Here is a 16,803-nt window from a genome sequence, read left to right as displayed (position 1 = left end):
ATGTAGATTGCTGACAAACAAGAGTGAGCCTCCGCCCACCAAATTATCTTGGATACTTCCTTCATTGCTAACCAACTTCTTGTTCTTCCCCGATGATTGATGTAAGCCACAGTCGTGATGTTATTTGACTGAAAACGGATGAATTTGGCCGAAGCCAACCGAGGCCAAGCCTGAAGCGCATTGAATATTGCTCTCAATTCCAGAATATTGATTGGAAGTAGAGACTCTGACCAAGTCCACACACCCTGAGCCTTCAGGGAATTCCAGACTGTACTGCCGTCGTCACTATCACCCATGAGGGTCTGCGGAAGCACGTCCCTTGGGAGAGATGATCCGGCGACAACCACCAAAGAAGAGAGAGTCTCTCGTCTCCTGATCCAGATCTATCTGAGGAGACAAATTTGCATAATCTCCATTCCACTGCCTGAGCATGTTCAGTTGTAGCAGTCTGAGATGAAAACGAGCAAACGGAATGATGTATATTGCTGCCACAATCAATCCAATTACCTCCATGCACTGAGCCACTGATGGCCGAGGATTGGACCGAAGGGCTCGGCATGTATTCAGAATCTTTAACTTTCTGACCTCTGTCAAGAAAATTTTCATGGATATGGAATCTATTAGAGTTCCCAGGAAGGGAACCCTGGTCTGTGGAATTAATGAACTTTTTTCTAGATTCACCTTCCACCTGTGAGTCCTCAGAAAGGACAGAACCATGTCTGTATGAGACTTTGTCAGATGGTAAGAACGCCTGGATCAGAATATCGTCTAGATAAGGCGCCACTGCAATACCCCGCGGCCTGAGAACCGCCAGAAGGGACCCTAGAACCCTCATGAAGATCTTGGGTGCTGTGGCCAACCCGAAAGGAAGAGCCACGAACTGAAAATGTTTGTCCAGGAAGGCAAACCTTAGGAAATGATGATGATCCTTGTGGATAGGAATATGAAGGTATGCATCCTTCAAGTCCACAGTAGTCATATATTGACCCTCCTGGATCAATGGTAGAATTGTTTGAATAGTCTCCATTTTGAAGGATGGGACTCTGAGAAACTTGTTTAGACTCTTGAGATCCAAAATGGGTCTAAACGTTCCCTCTTTTTTGGGAACCACGAAAAGATTTGAGTAAAACCCCTGCCCCTGTTCCAGTATTGGAACGGGACGAATCACTCCCATAGTAAGAACGCCTCTTTTTATCCGGTCTACAGACAATCGTGAAAGAAACCTCCCCCTTGGGAGAGAGTTTTTGAATTCCAGTTGATACTCATGGGACACGATTTCCAGTGTCCAGGGGTTCTAAACATCTCTTACCCAAGCCTGGGCAAAGAGAAAGTCTGCCCCCTACTAGATCCGGTCCCGGATCGGGGGCCACCCCTTCATGCTGTCTTGGGAGCAGCAGTGGGCTTCTTGGGTTGTTTACCTTTGTTCCAAGCCTGGTTGGGTCTCCAGACGGCCTTGGCTTGAGCAAAATTCCATTCCTGTTTAGCGGAAGGAGAAGCGGCGACTCCTTTGAAGTTCCGAAAGGAACGAAAATGATTTTGTTTACCCCTCAGTTTAGCTGCTTTATCCTGAGGTAGGAGATGACCCCTACCTCCCGTAATGTCAGAAATGATTTCTTTCAAGTAAGGCCCGAATAGGGTTTTCCCTTTCAAAGGAATAGCCAAAAGCTTTGACTTAGACGACAACAGCAGACCAAGACTTTAACCGTAACGCTCTAAAATGGCAAATCCGGCATTCTTAGCCGCCAACTTGGCAATCTGAAAGGCGGCGTCCGTAATAAAAGAATTAGCCAGCTTAAGAGCCTTAATTCTCTCTAGAATTTCCTCTAAAGGAGTCAGTCTTAAGACTCTAAGGCGTCAAACCAGAAAGCCGCAGCAGTGGTAACTGGTACAATGCAGGCTGTCGGTTGTAAAAGGAAACCCTGATGAATAAATAAGCTTTTTTAGAAGACCCTCCAATTTCTTATCCATAGGGTCTTTGAAAGCACAACTGTCCTCAACAAGAATAGTTGTACGCTTAGCCAGGGTAGATATAGCTCCCTCCACCTTAAGGACTGTTTGCCAAGAGTCCCGAACAGTGTCAGATATGGGATACATTTTCTTAAAAATTAGGAGAAGGTGAGAACGGGATACCCGGTCTTTACCATTCCCGTGTAATAATGTCCGAGATTCTCTTAGGAAACGGAAAAACAGAGTAAGCAGGCACCGCTAAGTATTTGTCCATCTTACACAATTTCTCTGGTGGTACCACAATAGGAGTCAGTCATCCAGAGTAGCTAAAACCTCCCCCAACAGGCGGAGGTGTTCAAGCTTAAATCTAAAGGACATGACGTCTGAGGTAACACTTCCCGAATCAGAAAGTTCCCCCTCAGACAGAAGTTCCCTGACCCCCAAATCAGATCCCTGTGAGGGTACATCGGAAATAGCCAACAAAGCATCAGAAGTCGCAGTATTAAAATTGACTTCTGTCCTGCTGCGTTTGCCCTGTAATACTGGAAGCTTAGATAAAACCTCTGTAAGGGTAGATAACATAACTGCAGCCATATCCTGCAGAGTAAATGAAGTAGATGCGGTTGAAGAACCCGGTGTCCCTTGGGTGGGCGTTAAAGGTTGTGACGCTTGGGGAGAAAGTAGCGGCATACCCCGATTCTCATCAGACTGAGAAGCATCCTTAGACACACTTTCCTTAAAGAAAATCTGCTCCTTACATTGTAAGGCCCTTTCAGTACATGAGGGACAAAAAGTAAGAGGGGGTTCCACAATGGCATCTAAACACATAGAACAAGTAGTTTCCTCAAGTTCAGACATGTTAGACTAGCAATAATAGTCGTTCTTTACTAAACAAATTTATCAGGTAAGCATAAATTCTTTTCTTTTTAAAGACACGATGAGTCCACGAATCTTCATTACTTATGGGATACAATATCCAAGCTAGAAGACACAGGTGATACAGGAGGGACAAGACAGGGAACCTAAACGGAAGGCACCACTGCTTGAAGAACCTTTCTCCCAAAAGCGGCCTCAGCCGAGGCCAAAGTATCAAATTTGTAAAATTTAGAAAAAGTGTGGAGAGAACCAAGTTGCAGCCTTGCAAATCTGTTCTACAGAAGCTTCATTTTTTAATGCCCATGAGGAAGCAACAGCCCTAGTGGAATGAGCCATAACCCTCTCAGGAGGCTGCTGTCCAGCAGTCTCATAAGCAAAGCGGATGATACTCTTCAGCCAAAAAGAAAGGTAGCCGTAGCTTTCTGACACTTACGTTTTCCAGAGAAAATTACGAAGAGGACTGACTAAAGTCCTTAGTCGCTTGTAAGTAAAATTTTAAAGCACGAACCACGTCCAAATTGTGCAGAAGTCTTTCCTTCTTAGAAGGATTAGGACACAAGGAACGAACAATCTCCTGATTAATGTTCCTGTCTGAAACAACCTTAGGAAGAAAACCTAGTTTAGTCCGTAAAACTACCTTATCTGAATGGAAAATAAGGTAAGACGAAGTGTATTGCAACGCCGAGAGCTCTGACACTCTACGAGCTGAAGAAATAAAACTTTCCAAAATAACTTAATATCTAAGGAATGCATAGGCTCAAACAGAACCCCTTGAACTTTAAGAACTAAATTCAGACTCCATGGAGGAGTAACTGGTTTGAACACAGGCCTGATCCTAACCAAGGCCTGACAAAATGATTGTACATCTAGGACATCTGCCAGACATTTGTGTAACAAAATAGATAAGGCAGAGATTTGACCCTCTAGGGAACTTGACAAACCCTTCTCCAAACCTTCTTGGAGAAAAGACAAAATTCTGTGAATCCTAACTCTACTCCATGAGTAGCCCTTGGATTCACAACAAGAGAGATATTTACGCCATATCTTATAATAAATCTTCCTAGTTACAGGCTTACCAGCCTGAATCATGGTCTCTGACAGAATCAGAAAAACCCCGCTTGGATAGGATTAAGTGTTCAATCTCCAAGCAGTCCATATCAGAGAAACTAGATTTGGGTGACGGGCCCTTGAATGAGGTCCTTCCTCAACGGAAGTCTCCAATGTGGCAGGGATGACATGTCCACCAGATCTGCATACCAAATCCTGCGCGGCCAAGCAGGTGCAATGAGGATCACCGGTATCCTCCCCTGCTTGATTCGAGCAATGACCCGAGGAAGAAGCACAAACGGAGGGAATAGGTATGCAAGATTGAAGGACCAAGGAACCGCCAGAGCATCTATAAGTTCGGCCTGGGGATCCCTGGATCTCTACCCGTGTCTCGGGAGCTTGGCATTCTGACGAGATGCCATGAGATCCAACTCCTGCCGACCAAATTTGAGAATCAGGTTGGAGAAAACCTCCGGATGGAGTTCCCACTCTCCCGGATGCAAGGTCTGCCTGCTCAGAAAGTCCGCCTCCCAGCTGTCCACCCCTGGGATGTGAATCGCTGACAGATGGCAAGAATTGGCCTCCGCCCACCGGATTATCTTGGCTACCTCGTTACTCCTGATTGATGTAAGCCACTGTCGTTATGTTGTCCGTCTGGAATCTGATGAACTGGGCCGAAGCCAACTGAGGCCAGGCCAGGCGAGCATTTTAGATCTCAGTTCCAGGATGTTTATAGGAAGAACAGACTCCACGTTTGCTGAGCCTAGAGAGGACCCCAGACAGCTCCCCACCCTAGAAGGCTGGCATCTGTTGTCACAATCACCCAGGATGGTCCTTAAAAACATGTTCCCTGGGATAGATGATCCAGAGACAACCACCATTGAAGTGAATCCCTTGTGTCCTGCTCCAGGGTTATTCGAGGAGACAAGTCTGCATAATCTCCATTCCACAGCCTGAGCATGTTTAACTGAAGAGGTCTCCAAACGGGATGATGTCCATTGCCGCCACTATCAGTCCGATTACTTCTATGCACTGGGCCACTGACGGCAGATGACTGGACTGAAGGGCTTGACAGGTATCTAGAATCTATGATTTCCTGACCTCTGTCAGAAAAATCCTCAGATATAGAATCTATTAAAGTTCCCAAGAAAGTCACCCTTGTTATCGGGATTAAAGAACTTTTTTCCAGATTTACCTTCCACCCGTGAGTTTTCAGGAAGGATAGTACAATGTCAGTATGGGACCTTGCTTGTTGACAAGATGGCGCCTGGATTAGAATATTGTCCAGATAAGGCGCCACTGCAATGCCCCGCGGTCTTAGAACCGCCAGCAGAGACCCAAGAACCTTTCTGAAAATTCTGGGTGCCGTAGCCAGCCCGAAAGGAAGAGCCATGAACTGAAAGTGTCTGTCCAGAAAGGCAAACCTTAGGAACTTGTGATTATCTCTGGATAGGAACATGTAGATATGCATCCTTTAAGTCCACTGTCATAAATGGACACTACTGGATCAATGGAAGAATGGTACGAATCTTGAAAGATAGAACTCTGAGAAACTTGTTCAGACTCTAGGTCTAAGATAGGTTTGAAAGTTCCCTCCTTCTTGGGAACTACAAACAGATTTGAATAAAAGCCCTGCCGTGTTCCTGTACAGGAACGGGAATAATCACTCCGAGAGTAGAGGTCTCTTACACAATGTAAGAACACCTCTTTTTATCCGGTTTGCAGATAATTTTGAAAGAAGAAATCTTCCTTGAGGAGGAACATTTTTGAACTCCAGTTTGTATCTCTGGGACACTATTTTTATAGCCCAGGGATCCTGAATGAAGAAAGAAAGTCTGCCCCCCACCAGATCCGGTCCAGGATCGAGGGCTTGCCCTTCATGCTGTTTTGGAATCAGCAGCAGGCTTCTTGGACCGTTTACCCTTGTTACAAGGCTGGTTGGGTCTCCAAGTAGGCTTAGATTGCGAATAATTTCCTTCCTGTTTTGAGGAAGAGAAAATTTCCATTGAAATTGCGAAACAAAAATTACTTTTTCATCCTTTAATTTCTCTTATCCTAAGGAATGAGATGACCCTTACCTACCGTGATTCCTTTCCTTCAGGCCAGGTCCAAACAAGGTCTTTCCCTTGTAAGGAATAGCTAGAAGCTTAGACTTTGATGAAACGTCCGCAGACCAAGGTTTTAACCATAAAGCTCTGCCGGCTAAAATAGAGAACCCTTAACTCTTAGCTGCTAATTTAGTAATTTGCAGAGAAGCATCCGTAATAAAAACATTGGCTAACTTCAGAGCTTTAATTCTATCTTGGATCTCCTCCAAAGAAGTCTCAACTTAAGAGACTGACAGAGCATCAAACCAATAAGCTGCCGCACTAGTGACAGTAGCAATGCATGCAGATGGCTGCAACAGCAGACCCTGATGAACATAAATCTTTTTAAGTAGACCCTCCAATTTCTTGTCCATGGGATCTTTAAAAGCACAACTATCCTCAATGGGAATAGTAGTTCGCTTGGCCAAGGTGGAAATAGCCCCTTCCACCTTAGGAACCGATTGCCAAGCTTCGACAGCGTCAGCTATAGGAAACATCTTTCTGAAAATAGAAGACGGAGAGAAGGGAATACCTGGTCTCTCCCATTCTCCGAAGATTGCTTAGGAACTGGAAAAACATCAGAGAAAGTAGGAACTTTGAAATATCTGTCCAATAAACTCGCCTTCACAGGAGCGACTACTACTGTGGAATCACAGTCTAAGGTAACCAACACCTCCCTGAGTTTAAATCGGAAAGAAACAACCTCTGAATATGTCAAAGGTTCTGAATCTGAAATCTTGTCATTTGATAAAACCTCAGTACCCTCCATCTCAATTCCCTGGGAGGGTACCTCTGAGACTGCCACCATGGCATCAGCAACCTCACTGATAACATGTTTGTCCTTCCTCTTGCGCCTGCCTTGAAGCATAGGAAAAGCAGACAATGCATCAGAAATTGTGGAAGACATAACCGCAGCTATACAGTAACTCCAGCAGGTGCAATAGCAGAAGCGCAGGGCACTGCTGGTGGGGGCGTTAATTTTTGAGACGCTTGGGGAGAAAAGTTGCGGCATAAATTGACCCTCATCAGAAGACTCTTGGGACAACATCTGCCTGAGAGCAGATTGACTCAGTAAAAAAAATGTTATCCCTAAAACTTAGTCCTTTCAATACATGTAGGACAGAAAGGGATTGGTGGTTCCACAATTGCATCAAGACAAAGCACATGTACCTGCTTGCACCTCATCTTGATCCATTTTTTCACATAACATTGATATTGAGTAGAAAAAAATATTGGGAATAGCAATAAAGTAAATTTATCGAAAACCGTTACTGTCTCTTTAAATTCAAACTTTTTTTCTCTCTCTTGACAAAACTGACAATTTTGCTGTAGCAATAAACCAGTCAGAAAAAATAAGAATTAAACCTCTGCACCACAGCAACCTGCTGAGGTGCTCCTACCTTAACCAATGCTACCGGATCCCAGAAGACAACGATCGGCTACTGCAGTCTGTCAGAAAAACCGGACTAGGAACGCATCTAAAAGCGCATGAAAAGTAGTCTACATGCTGCTCTAGCCCAGAAAACCCCAGTACAGCTCGGAAATAGCGCTACAAGCAGAGGCGCCAAAAAACAGAAAGTCCCGCCCTTCGTGGGCGTGCTACAAATCTATGTTTCCCTCTCAGAGAAAAAACTAAAGTGAAACCACCGGAGCCCTCCATTGTAGTAAAAATAAACTTAACATAACTCCAGCCCTAGGGCCTGCACCAAATCACTGACCAAATAAGACTTATTCTGAAAGTCTGACACTGTCCCCACATAAATAAGGCTTCCCATTAACCCCTTATGTGCAGAGTGATAAGTTAACAGACTCCTTAAATCCCAGAAAAGGTAGCACTTACCTCAAACACTGCCTGGCAGTAGGGCAGTTCACAAGCATGAGAGGTCCTCTCCCTCACATTGGCCTGAGAGATAGTGTCATGCCGAGTCCGAAAGAAACTCAGGCTGAAGGATATAGTGCAGCTGAAAATGGGAGGCGCAGTGAGAGTTATGTCCCACAAGTTCCCATTGCTCTAAAGCCACCAATGCTCTACTGTAGAGACTGATATGGACTACGGCTACACCCCAAAACAAAGTAGCACACTCTGGCACCACTTTAAAAATAATAAACTCTTGATTGAAGAATCTATACTAACACCTCACTTTACCTCTTCCTATCACTAACGTAGGCAAAGAGAATGACTGGAGTGGGAGGGAAGGGAGGAGCTATTTAACAGCTCTGCTGTGGTGCTCTTTGCCTCCTGCTGACCAGCAGGTGAATATCCCATAAGTAATGAAGATAATCCATGGACTCATCGTGTCTTTAAAAATTAAAGTGACTAACTATTTCTTTTTTAAAGTGTAACTTTTATTTATGTTACTGTGTCTTTAATATCTATCCGTGCAAACTACTTGGGCTTAAGTGCAAACATGCCTGCACTAAATACACAATATTGCAACACCTTCTACACCTCAGCTAAACCTAGCTGAGGTGCCTGCCAGTCCTTCTGCTCCGCAAAAAAAATTCCGGACTAAGCTGCTAATACTGCCCCGTACTAAGAACCATATAGACTGAATGCTCTGTTTCTTCCGATAACGGAAGTATAAGTAAAGTGGTGCACAACTAAATTGGCGCAACACCTAACTCCGCCCGTTATGGGCGTTACCAAAAGCCATCTCCCGGTCGCCATTAATATTTTACAAGTGAAAGCGCCGGGAGATTAACTTCTGATTGGGTTATTAGTATAGTTTAATCGTGTCGTTCTTTTTGGAAGCAAGTCAACAGAATGCAGGTGTGCTCTCGACTACTCAACCTCTCTGAGCAGACATCTCCCGCATGTGCACATTATGCCCTCACAGGCACACAATGTAAACAGTAAATCACACTGTATAGCAGTGCGATTTACTCTATTTGTGCAGCAGTGTGCCGGCCATGATCAACTAGCAACTACATTAAACAAAGTTAAAAGTAAACGTGAAGCTGGGCAGACAGTAAGGCACAAGCGTGTGCTGAATAGGCAGGGAATAGGGGGCTGTACCGCTCACTGCGAATTCAAAGTCAGAAACTGCCAAGCTGTGGGGGCAGATTAATAAGGATTACAGGCGCCAAAACATAAGGTAAGCTAAAATGTGATTTATTGAATATCATAGTTTAAGAAATAAATGTACTCTAAAACATCACTTACATACTTTAATAATGCAATTTGTGAAAAATTGTGATTGGTGGAAGTAAAAAACATAAAACAGCAGACAATATAATAAAAGTACAGCTTTCTTCCGACGGACAAGTGAGATGCAAAAATTTGTTAAAATGGACATAAAAATGCGAAAATGTTCTAAGATGTTACAGCATTTTATTATTGCACTGTTCTTCGCATTTAACTTTGTGGTTATCTCATGCAAATGGTTTTAATACATAGGGGTAAATTTATTAAATGTCGGGCGAACATGATCCGATGTAGCGGATCATGTCCGTCCGACATTGCTAAATCCAGACAGCATACCCTGTCAGCATTTAACATTGCACAAGCATTTCTAGTGAAATGCTTGTGCAATGCCACCCTCTGCAAATCTGCCGCCAATCGCAGGGTTGTCCATCATCACGATCGTATCTAATCTGGTTGATACCTGTCCGCCACCTCAGAGGTGACTGATGAGTTAAGAAGCAACGGTCTTATGACTGCTGCTTCCTAACTTGTTTCTGAAACCGCTGTATACGCAGCATAATATACCCTGTAGTTCGAATTGGCTCCGAAACAGCATTGCACTATTAGCAGCTAATTGAACACATCTGGTGAGTGACGAGACAAGTGTGTAGCCACTCATCACCAGGTAGCTCCAATAAATGGCATTGCTGCTATTAAGGATATGTGCATATGCTTTTCAATGAAGGATACCAAGATAAAGTAAATATGATAACTGAAATGGAGTTTTAAAGTATCTGAAATTTACATGCTTTATCTGAACCATTCATTTTGGCCTATCCATTTAAGTCTTGCCTGTAAGCAACAAACTATCATTAATAGGAATATAAAATGCATGACATTTTGTAAGCAGAACATCTTATGTGCAAAAATACTGTATTTTAAACAAGCCCCAAACTTGATTTGTGAGGCACTGCATTAGTATACTTTAACTCCGATCTAATCTATTCATCTCGTGTGTATCCTTTAATCAATGTTCTAATTGCTCAACTTTCTTTTTATTCTATATTCTTAGTAGTTTTCATCTTTAACCCATACATGACTTGCTCTGTGGAGAAGACTATGAAGAGATGAGTGAAGTACCTTCTCGGAGAGAGGCTGTGAGCTGGAAGTGGAGTTCCTCTAATCTTGACAGGTACGAGGAAGTGATAGATCCAAGCTGTATGCGCTGAGCAAGTTTGCCCTGGCGACCAAGGGCAGGACTGTATTCCACAGTGTGGTTGCATCTGAGTGATAATGAAGCTCCATTCTTCGTATAGGTGGGAGAAGCCCAGGCATTTATATGGCCAGCTCCTGTCTGTACATAGGTCTCACTAAACTCCTGGACAAAGGAAACAAAGCAGGAAAGACAAGTGAAAAAAGGGACAGAGAAATATTGCGTTTCATACAGTGTGGGAAAATTACAAATTCTACAGCAGAATACAGAAAGACTGCTGATTATGCCAATACTGTACCTGAAGAGTGACATCAGACAATGACAAAGATTCCGGTACAAATCCATTGATGACAATATCAAACAACAAAGCCCCTTCTGTGTCCAAGCCACGACCTATGTGTGTGACCCGCAGGAGCTCACCTGAAAGAAAAGGTGTAAAATGAAGAGACTAACAGACCTGTAAGATGTCCAGACAGATTTACTCCACCACAGAACTGTATATCTGTTCCTTATGACAGATTAAAAAGCCAAGTGAAGAATATGATTTTGCCTCCTGCGCTGACCCTGGCTTGGAAACATTGCTTCCCAATTGTATGAGAAATGTAAATCCTTCTCTTGTGATCCTTCCATTAGTCCTCTGTTCAGTAAAATAAGCTGATGCAACCCCTATTCCCCATCTAGACAAAGCTTAAGCTTCTCAGAGGCCTTTACCTATTTAGATTTTTAGTGGATAAGTTAAACATGGAGTGAAGACTACCATAAGACACAGCCATAGAACCCCAGAGGCAGAACTTTATTTCATTTTCTGCAATGAGTTTTTAGTGAAACATTTTCAACAGTGTTACTGTGTTCGTTGCCCTTACTCAGTGTGCATAAGGACAGGTTCATGATGTAAAGCCTTGCTGATGTCTGCTGTATATTCCAAGAGTGTCAATCTGCCTGGAAACCTGCTCTACTGTACTGCTGGGGTCAATGCTTATTTTGGAGGGGCTGCTGTTCCATGCTTATACTGCTGATGTATACCATTTGCTTCCTAAAGGACATACACATATACATACAGAGAGACACAAAAACCTTGGCTCCCAAATATTTTGGTTGGCTCCTAGACTTAAAAACAAAATTTATACTTACCTGATAAATGTATTTCTTTGACACGATGTGTCCACGGATCATCAAATTACTATTGGGAATATCACTCCTGCCCAGCAGGAGGCAAAGAGCACCACAGCAAAGCTGTTAAATATCACCCGCCTTCCCTCCAACCCCAGTAATTCGACCGAAGCAAAGGAGAGAAAGGAAGCAACAAGGTGAGAAGGTGTCTGAAGTGTATAACAAAAAACACTGTCCTTAAGAAAACAGGGCGGGCCGTGGACTCACCATGTCAAGAAATAAATTTATCAAGTATAAATTTTGTTTTCTCTCTACAGACACGGTGAGTCCACGGATCATCTAATTTACTATTGGGAATCAATACCCAAGCCAGAGGACACGGATGATAAGGGAGGGACAGGGAACCTAAATGGAAGGCACCACTGCTTAAAGAACCTTTCACCCAAAAGAAGCCTCAGCAGAGGCAAAAGTATCAAATTTATAGAATTTAGAAAAAGTGGGAGGACCAAGTTGCAGTCTTGCAAATCTGTTCCACAGAAGCTTCATTTTTGAATGCCCAGGAAGAGGAAACAGCCCTAGTAGAATGAGCCGTAACTCAGGAGGATGCTGTCCAGCAGTTTCATAGGCCAAGCGAATGATACTCTTCAGCCACAAAGAAAGAAGTAGCCGTAGCTTTCTGCCCCTTACGTTTTCCAGAGAAAACCACAGACAGAGCAGAAGACTGACAAAAATCATTAGTTGCCTGTAAATAGAATTTCAATGCACGCACCACGTCCAGATAGTGCAGCAGACGTTCCTTCTGAGAAGGGTTAGGACACAAGGAAGGAACAACAATCTGATTAATGTTCCTATCTGAAACCACTTTAGGGAGAAACCCTAATTTAGTACGCAAACCTACCTTATCCGAATGAAAAAGGAAAGGAGACTCATACTGTAATGCCGAGAGCTCTGAAACTCTACAAGCAGAAGAAAAGGAAATTTATGCTTACCTGATAAATTTATTTCTTTTACGATACGACGAGTCCACGGATTTCATCCTTACTTATGGGGTATCGCCTCCTGGTCAGCAGGAGGAGGCAAAGAGCACCACAACAGAGCTGTAAATATAGCTCCTCCCTTCCATCCCACTCCAGTCATTCGACCGAAGTTAGGAAGAGAAAGGAAAAGCCAAGGTGCAGAGGTGACTGAAATCTAACAAAAATAAAGACCTGTCTTAGAAAAGAAAAAAGAAAAAAACCAGGGTGGGCCGTGGACTCGTCATATCGTAAAAGAAATAAATTTATCAGGCAAGCATAAATTTCCTTTTCTTTAACAAGATACGACGAGTCCACGGATTTCATCCTTACTTATGGGATACAATACCAAAGCTATAGGACACGGATTAAGGGGAGGGACAAGACAGGAACCTAAACGGAAGGCACCACTGCTTGAAGAAACTCTCTCCCAAAAACAGCCTCGGACGAAGCAAAAGTATCAAATTTGGAAAATTTGGAAAAAGTGTGGAGACGACCGAGTTGGTCTAAACACAGGCCTGATTCTAGACAAAAAGATTGAACATCTGCCAGACGTTTGTGTAGCAAAATAGATAGGGCAGAAATCTGTCCCTTTAAGGAACTTGCAGACAACCCTTTCTCCAAACCTTCTTGGAGAAAAGATAAAATCCTAGGAATCCTAATCTTACTCCATGAGTAGCCCTTGGATTCGCACCAATAAAGATATTTACGCCATAACTTATGGTAAATTTTTCTAGTAACAGGCTTACGTGCCTGGATCAAGGTATCAATGACCGAATCAGAGAACCCTCGCTTAGATAAAATCAAGCGTTCAATCTCCAAGCAGTCAGCTGCAGAGAAATTAGATTCAGATGGAAGGGTCCCTGAATGAGAAGGTCCTGCCTCAATGGAAGCTTCCACGGTGGCAGAGGACATGTCCACCAGATCGGCATACCAAGTCCTGCGAGGCCACGCAGGAGCGATGAGTATCACCGAAGCCCTCTCCTGTTTGACTCGAGCAATCACCCGGGGAAGGAGAGCAAACGGTGGGAACACATAAGCTAGGTTGAACGACCAAGGCATCTATCAGTTTGGCAAAGACCTCCGGATGAAGTTCCCATTCCCCCGGATGAAACGTCTGCCTGCTCAAAAAATCTGCTTCCCAGTCGTCCACTCCTGGGACGTAGATTGCTGACAGATAAGAGTGAGCTTCCGCCCACTGAATTATCTTGGATAATTCTGTCATCGCTAAGTAACTCCTTGTTCCTCCCTGATTGATCTAAGCCAGTGTCATGATGTTGTCCGACTGAAATCTGATGAATTTGGCTGAAGCCAACTGAGGCCAAGCCTGAAGCACATTGAATATTGCTCTCAACTCCAGAATATTGACAGGAAGTAGAGACTCCGAGTCAACACACCCTGAGCCTTCAGGGAATTCCAGACTGCACCCCATCCTATTAGGCTGGCGTCCGTTGTCACCATCATCCATGAGGGTCTGCGGAAGCATGTCCCTTGGGACAGATGATCCAGCGACAACCACCAAAGAGAGAGAGTCCCTTGTCTCCTGATCCAGATCTATTTGAGGAGACAAATTTGCATAATCTCCATTCCATTGTCTGTGCATGCTCAGTTGTAGAGGTCTGAGATGGAAACGAGCAAACGGAATGATGTCCCTTCCTGTTTAGTGGAAGAGGAGACTCCCTTGAAATTTCGAAACGAAAATAAATTACTCTGTTCCCTTTGCTTAGATGATTTGTCATGAGGGAGGAGATGACCCTTACCTCCCGTAATGTCAGAAATGATTTCTTTCAAGTCAGGCCCGAATAGGGTCTTTCCCTTGAAAGGAAGAGCCAAAAGCTTGGATTTAGAGGACACATCCGCAGACCAAGATTTTAACCATAAGGCTCTTCGTGCTAAGATGGAGAATCCAGAACTCTTATCTTAGCCGCCAATTTGGTGATCTGAAAGAAAGCATCCGTAATAAAGGAATTAACTAGCTTAAGGGCCTTAATTATATCCTGTATTTCCTCTAAAGAAGTCTTCGTCCTAAGAGACTCTTCTAGAGCGTCAAACCAAAAAAGCAGCCGCAGTTGTGACTGTTACAATGCAGGCCGCCGGTTGCAATAAAAACCCTTGATGTCCTTTCCAGAATTATAAATTGGTGCTCATTTGAAGATCATCATCATAAGCAATGGGTCAAACTAGAACATGAAATCTCTGGTTGCACCCAACTGGGATCCTTGTGTTGGACTGATATAACCCGATCCAAAATCAAGTACCTTAATATCCCAATTATATATGAGACTTCTAACACATGGATAGAGATAGTTAAAATGCATCCTAACTTGTCCACAATCCCCTCCCCTTTGATACCCATATTACAGAATGATAGCTTTCTACTAGGACTCACCTTAACACCCACAGGTATTAAGGACATTCACTTGTTATTACCGGCCTATACACTGACAGAAGGCGGTGACCTACTGCCTAGACACTCTATAGAACTTTTAGGTGATGGGTTTTTTTTTAATATGTGGTTCCGATACCACCAACTCGACCACTACTTCCAGTCACCACAAAAAATCCATTTAACCAGACAACGAACACAATTTGAGAATCTGTGTAGCTCAACCTCTCCCAACTCCCACACAATATCCCGTACATATAAATTACTTACTACACCAAATGAGACCGATTTACCATCTTTTACCAAGGCTTGGGACAGAGATTTACCGTTTTTAATTCCAAATACAGATTGGCATTCTATTTTCATAGCTGTCAAAAAACTTATAGAAACTAACACAAAACTACTAACCAGGCGATACCTCACGCCACAGAGACTTAAACACATTTTTCCTGGCTCTTCTAATCATTGCTGGAGACAGTGTAGAGAAGAAGGTACGCTATTTCATATTTGGTGGGCTTGTCCCAAAATTCAAGCATTTTGGACATTATACCATATATCCAGAACACCATTGGCACTCCGATGCCACACGACCCAATTACATACCTGTTCCACAAATACCCTAAACTCAACTCACAATTACACGATAGATTACTGCAAATAATTATTAATAGTGCACATCAATTAATTCCAAGAAGGTGGAAAAAGGATTCAGTTCCTACATTAGCGATGTGGATACAAGAGATACAGCTCAACCTTAAGCTAGAAAGATATTTTTTATTGAACAAATTAGATACTCATGCAGAGATGGTGTTTCTGTGGGACTTTAGGCCCACCTAAGTGTTATATTACGACACCTTTTGTATACTCCGATTTACTACACACAGACCATTCAAGACGATATCAACTACCTGTGTAAGATGACAATAGGACTCGCAGGCTACTATAGACCTTCACACTTCAAACTTGGATGTTATTATAACTAAGTACCACATGGCAGACAAAAATTGTATTTGTTGAAGACACATGCTTACATATATGATTTGTTCAGGAATTAACAAACATACATGGTGATTATAACTGTTTAATGTTTATCTCTTTTTTTTTTTGCAACAAAATAAAGAAAAGATTGTGAAGATGTATGGCCCACAAGGCTGGAACTTTACTTGCTCACCTTTCAGAAGAGCCATATAGTTAGCTCCCTATTGAACTTTCTATGGACTCAGTCATTTATTCGAGCTTTATATGGACTCTATTTCAAGTAGGGATTATGCCTTTATCTTACATCTTGCACTTGTTTATCGCATTTTTTCTCTCTACATATGTATGTTTTAAACAGAAATAAACAATTTTTCTTTAAAAAAAAACAAACAAAAAAAAAAAAACCAAAAAAAAAAAAAACCACCCTTGATGAACAGAGTTTTTTTAAGAACACCCTCCAACTTCTTATCCATGGGGTCTTTGAAAGCACAACTGTCCTCGATAGGGATAGTCGTACGCTTCGCCAGGGTAGAGATAGCTCCCTCCACTTTAGGGACCGTCTGCCAAGAATCCCGAACGGTGTCAGCTATAGGGTACATTTTCTTAAAAATAGGGGAAGGGGAGAACGGGATACCCGGGTCTTTCCCATTCCCTCGCAATAATTTCCGAAATTCTCTTAGGAACCGGAAAAACATTGGAATAAGAAGGGACCTCTAAGTATCTGTCCATCTTAATCAATTTCTCTGGTGGGACCACAATAGAGTCAGTCGTCCAGAGTCACCAAAACCTCTTGCAGCAAAAGACGGAGGTGTTCAAGCTTAAACCTGAAGGACATGACGTCCGAATCGGTCGGGGGAAATGCACTTCCTGAATCAGACAGTTCCTCCTCAGACAGGGCCTCCCTACCCCCCCAATTCAGAGCCCTGGGAGGGTACATCGGAGATAGCCATCAAAGCATCAGAAGTCGCAGGGACTACATGGGCCTCTGTCCTACTGCGTTTGCCTTGTAAAGCTGGCAACTT

General features: G+C 43.2%; 1 protein-coding gene across 1 annotated transcript in view; it reads right to left on the bottom strand.

Moving 5' to 3' along the window:
• The window catches only part of HMCN2 (hemicentin 2), a 542,629-nt gene that overhangs the window by 49,985 nt on the left and 475,841 nt on the right, over window positions 1-16,803 (bottom strand). Inside the window, exons 81-82 of the mRNA XM_053695481.1 lie at window positions 10,593-10,714; window positions 10,222-10,459 (exon numbers count right to left, since the gene is read on the bottom strand). Of these exons, the coding sequence (XP_053551456.1) occupies window positions 10,222-10,459; window positions 10,593-10,714 (360 nt within the window). The remainder of the gene's footprint in view (window positions 1-10,221; window positions 10,460-10,592; window positions 10,715-16,803) is intronic.

This window comes from Bombina bombina, chromosome 12 (genome assembly GCF_027579735.1).
Source record: "Bombina bombina isolate aBomBom1 chromosome 12, aBomBom1.pri, whole genome shotgun sequence".
In the NCBI taxonomy this organism is placed as follows: domain Eukaryota; kingdom Metazoa; phylum Chordata; class Amphibia; order Anura; family Bombinatoridae; genus Bombina; species Bombina bombina.
The sequence above is the reverse complement of the archived record's forward strand: the minus strand, read 5'-3'. Positions and strand labels throughout refer to the sequence as shown.